The sequence below is a fragment of the Vollenhovia emeryi genome, unplaced genomic scaffold (genome assembly GCF_000949405.1).
Source record: "Vollenhovia emeryi isolate VEMERY1.0 unplaced genomic scaffold, V.emery_V1.0 DF939829.1, whole genome shotgun sequence".
In the NCBI taxonomy this organism is placed as follows: Eukaryota; Metazoa; Arthropoda; class Insecta; order Hymenoptera; family Formicidae; genus Vollenhovia; species Vollenhovia emeryi.
In genome coordinates this window covers 18,693-24,011 of record NW_011966537.1, presented here as the reverse complement: position 1 = coordinate 24,011, position 5,319 = coordinate 18,693, and the positions used below count along the sequence as shown (strand labels likewise).

At 45.8% G+C, this 5,319-nt stretch overlaps 1 protein-coding gene across 1 annotated transcript in view; it reads left to right on the top strand.

The window, feature by feature from the left end:
• The first annotated feature begins 1,935 nt into the window (after positions 1 to 1,935).
• The window catches only part of LOC105556711, a 4,785-nt gene continuing 1,401 nt past the window's right edge, over positions 1,936 to 5,319 (top strand). Inside the window, exons 1-3 of the mRNA XM_012003802.1 lie at positions 1,936 to 1,982; positions 2,068 to 4,688; positions 4,735 to 5,319. Coding sequence (XP_011859192.1) covers positions 1,936 to 1,982; positions 2,068 to 4,688; positions 4,735 to 5,319 — 3,253 coding nt within the window. The remainder of the gene's footprint in view (positions 1,983 to 2,067; positions 4,689 to 4,734) is intronic.

Sequence of the window (5,319 nt, the reverse complement as noted above, 5' to 3'; positions counted from 1 at the left end):
GGTCGATTCCGTTTACTACAACGCTTTTGCAACATTTATCCGTCTTACTATGAGTCGCGTTACAACTCTGATCTTTATCTTTACTCGTCACTTTATTGCCTTTTGCCGCGGGTCATTTCGTCGCGATGTGCCCATATTCTTCGCATCGAAAACACTTGATACCCTTCTCTTTATTCGGACAAGACGCGCTCAAATGATTTTTGTCCCCGCAATTAAAGCATCTTTTAACCTCTTGCTTGCCCGTCTCGGAACGCGCGACTTTCTTTCTCTTATCGTCGGTTTTACTTTGTTTCGACTTAATTTTCATTATTTCGTACACTTCTAATTTACGTTTTAACTCGGAAATACTTTTCGCGCCGTATAAGATAACCTTATTCACCTCTTCATCGTAAATACCGTCTATTATATACTGGATCACCGCGCTGACTTCCACCTTCGCTCTGGACGCAATCTCCATCATCTTGTAACAGTATTCCTGATACGATTCGTCTGCTTTCTTCTTTCTTCTTCGTAGTTCTCGATGTACGTCATGACTGTCGATCTTCTGAGCGAATTCTCGTTTCAACGCCGTCTTTACGTCCATCCACGTCTTCCCTCGCACCTCGTACTTCACAAACAGCTTCGCCGAACCACGGAGGAGTTTTTTCACGTAGATCGTCTTTTGAACGTCGTTCCATTGGCACAGGGTTGCCGTTTCGTCGAAGTCCTTGAGCCATTGTCTAATATTTTTACCGTCGTCACCGCTGAATGTATCTATCGAATCTTCGACGTCTTTAAAGGTTAGGAGATATCTCCTGTGCCTATGCGATACTCCTGGGGGTGATCGCTGTCGTCTGTCGTCTTCCAATTCGTCGCTGGAATCCGATTCGCCGTCGTCGTCGCGATCCGCCCGATCACGCTGCTCGTCGTTGCTATCGTCTGCGTCTTCGTCTTCGTCTTTCTGACCTTCGAGAAGTGTCGCTGCTCGGAAACGTTCTACCAGGTCCGCCTTATTTCCCGTCGTCTTGTAGTTGCGTCGTTTTAATTCGTCTCTTAGTTAAGCCACCGTCATGGCCCCAACTCTTGCAACGTCTTGTTCTTCGTCGTCCTTTCTCCTCTTTTCGTCGCTTGTCGCCATCTTGTTACTCGCCTTTTCCTTTTCCACTCGTAATCCCGGCTGAGCCCCCAAGTTGTGGGTGTCGAATTGGGTGTTGGTCAGGATAGGGGATGGAAAGATATCCTCAAGAACCCACGGTTACTGATATACGTTGTATATTTGGGTAATACGGGTGGAAAACTTAAACTTGTACAGTCGTTAACGCTCGCTCGCTCGTATACGCTGTTCGTGCAATATATTGGTTGAGTTTGTTTGCATATATGTCTATGTTTCGCAATTATTTTCAGTTTATTGAGTTCACGTATTTAGTTAGATGTTATGCGTCTTGTATCTTATGTATAACGTCTTTTTTAAGTTTAAGTTACATTTGTGAGCGCTAGATAGATGGCGCAAAGAGAAAGGAAGTAGTAGAAGTCTTTCGTCAGCGCACGAACGAACGTCGTTGTAAGCCACGTATTCAGTATCCGAATAAATATCAAATTTAAACTCTAAACAGTGTGAAAAGTCAATTAATACGTGCCGAGCACCGGTCCTCGCATGAGGACACTACATACTTTTGGTCCTTCGAGCCGGATACATCAGAAAAGGCAGCGCAAGTTCGTGCCCCTAACCTCGAAGCAACGATCCGCGTACGAGATCACAAAGACTCGTTCGCGCATGTGTGGCGCTACCAGGAGAGTTGCCATCTTATCGTGCACCTCGCCGCACGCGATTGAGGTTAGACGAAAGATACGGTCGTTCCGAGAGTGAATTTGCATATTAGCTTCTCGTGAACATTAGACATACCCGAGTGGTAGGCATTGTCGAGCAAGTGACGGTCTCAACGTCACACAACAACAATGACCGACGCAGCAGCGAATCTAAGGGCATTCAAGGCCACACGCAAGCAAGTAAAGGGAAGTCTCACGCGGGTCAGTACATACTTAGCCGGGTTAAGCGTTCCAGACGTATCAATAATTGAGTTGCGTCAGCGTTTACGAAAGGCAAGTGAGCTGTTGGGGATCTTTCAATGAAGCACAAGCAGCGATCGAACAACTCGAGCCCGAGGAAGCTAACGAGCCGATTCACCTCGCGGAAAGAAACACATTCGAGAGCAGATATTTCGCAGTTACCGTTGAGCTGGAAACGTTGATTGAGGAAAAGAGCGCAGCCGAAAGGGCAGCTCAAGCAGCCCGCCAAATTAATATAACGACAGATACATCAAGTCATAGAGAGGGCACGCCCACTTCGCAGGCAAGTACCATTCCAAACGAACACTTAAAATTACCGCGTGTTACGTTGCCTACTTTTTCAGGAAAGTTTGAGGAATGGATTCCCTTTAGAAATATGTTTACAAGCATGATCCATGAAAATACGACGCTGCCTAACGTACAAAAAATGCAGTATCTTTTGTCGGCTTTGACGCATGAAGCCAAGGACATTATTAGTTCTCTGGAGGCATCGGACGTGAATTATAGTGAGGCCTGGAAAATGCTTAAGGACAGGTACAATGACGACAGCTTAATAATACAGAAGCACGTCAAAGCATTGTTCGAGCAGCCTATGCTTACAAAGGAGAATTATTTCGAGTTACGGCAGTTATTAGATAATATGCTCAAACATATACGAGCACTCAAGGCATTGAAGAGGCCGACACATCAGTGGGACGATCTCTTGATCCATCTAGTAACAAGTAGAATGGATCCCATCACGAACAAGGAGTGGGAAACCACCATCAAGAGAGGTGAAATACCTACCTTCAATCAATTGACGGAGTTTCTGACACAACGATGCCGAGCATTGGAAGCGTCATCTCGAAGTCAGCGGACTGCGCTCAATATGCAGAAGGTGAATAAATCAGACAAAAATAAAGGCACAACGGCGCACGTGGCGACAACAAACATCATGTGTGCTTATTGCGCAAAGGGAGACCATCCTATTTTCAAATGCGCTAGTTACCTGGATCTAAAGGTGGATCAGCGTATAAAGGAAGCGAAGTCTCGTAAGTTGTGTTTAAATTGTCTCAAAGCAGCGTCTCACCAGGCGAAGCAATGCACTTCGGGATTCTGTCGAAAATGCCATAAACGACATAACACGTTGCTCCATTTGGAACAAACAACTACGCAGCCTGAATCGGATTCCAAGAAGACATCTACGCCCCCGGATAAAGAAGGCGTGATATCCACAACGGTGAATCATGCCTCTATCGGACAAGCTAGACAGGTAATTCTCGCGACGGCAGTAGTCAACGTCGTGGACGTAAGAGGCGCTTTGCGGCCGTGCCGAGCACTCTTGGATAGTGGATCGCAGTCGTGTTTCATCACCTCTAAGTGTGTCAAGAAACTAGGTGTCAAGCAATACGTCACAAACATACCAATCTTTGGCGTGGGCGATTTGGCGACTCAGACACGTGGACTCGCAAAAGTGACAATACAATCAAGGATCAACGGATTCCAGGCTAAGCTTGATTGCCTAATAATTGAGAAAATAACACAAGATCCAGTAAATCGTCTTAACATTCGCAACTTGCAGATCCCGGACGGCATTACATTGGCGGACCCTGAATTCGATCGTCCAGCCGACGTGGATATATTACTCGGTGCAGAAATCTTCTTGGACTTACTGTGCATCGGAAAGATCAAGCTTTCAAATTGTCAACCAGCTTGGCAGAAAACGCTGCTCGGTTGGGTGGTTTCTGGCAACTTTATGGTTCACGACCAGCCAAGGAATGCGACAATATGCAATCTATCCGTCAACGAGCAACTCAACTCAAGTCTCGCACGCTTTTGGCAGGTCGAGCGTGCGGAGCGACAAAACACGCGAACTCCTGAGGAGCGCATCTGCGAGGGACATTTCGCACAAACCTACAGGCGCAACTCTGAAGGTAGATTCATCGTAACCATGCCCACTAGACCGGAGGTACTGCAGAAGTTAGGTGACTCAAAGGATATTGCCTTGAAGAGATTCGTGACTTTGGAACGTAAGTTGAATCGGGATTCTGAGTTGAAGAGAGAGTATACGGAATTTATACACAAGTACTTGGACTTACATCACATGAGAGAGCTTCAATCGAACGCAACATTGACTCACAACCCAAGTGTGCAGTATTACTTACCACATCATTGCGTGATAAAGGAGACGAGCGCGACCACAAGACTTAGAGTTGTTTTCGATGCGTCTAGTCAAACCACAAGTGGAATTTCATTGAACGATGCTTTACTGGTTGGTCCGGTCTTGCAGCAAGAATTATTCTGTATACTACTTCGATTTAGAAGCTTCGAGTATGCCCTGACCGCTGACATTGCTAAGATGTACAGGCAGGTGCTGCTAAATGAGGCTCAGATCCCTCTACAACGTATCTTATGGCGAGATCAACCAACAGAAGAAATCAAGACTTACGAATTGGTAACACTCACATACGGAACCGCACCAGCTTCATTCCTAGCCACCAAGGTCATACAACAACTAGCGAAGATGGAAGAGGAGCGATTCCCCATAGGAGCAAAGATAGCATGTCGTGACCTTTATGTCGACGACTTAATAACAGGAGCGAACTCAATGGAAGAAGCGTTAGCGATTCGTGCTCAGATAACGGCATTACTCAAGGGTGGAGGTTTCGCACTGAAAGTGGACCTCAAATCGCGAAGAATTACTAAAAGGGTTTCCTGAGTCATCCATCAGCAATACAATACTGGAATTGGACAAGGATGGAACTGCTAAAACTCTAGGCATCAAATGGAATCCGTCAAAAGATGTGCTACAATACACGATTGGTGTGCAAGCACCTCAGACAAGCGCTTGCACCAAAAGATCAATGTTATCTAGTATCGCTCAGATATTTGATCCACTTGGACTCGTGGGACCGGTGATCGTGACCGCCAAAATCATGATTCAGAAGCTCTGGAAACTTCAGATTGATTGGGACGAATCGCTGCCCTCGGAGATTTATACAGAATGGATAGACTACGTCATGAAGATACAAGAGCTCAACGAATTTAAAGTACAACGCAAGGCATTCGTTTATGGAAAAGACGTACAATTCGAGCTTTACGGATTTTGTGACGCAAGCGAACGAGCTTATGCTTGTATTTATGTACGAAGCATCGATTCTCACGGAGGTATTCAAATGCATTTACTCTGTTACAAATCTCGCGTGGCTCCTGTCAGAGTGATCACTATTCCGAAATTGGAGCTATGTGGTGCTGAGTTACTTACAAGATTGATGGACAAGGTCAAACATGCAC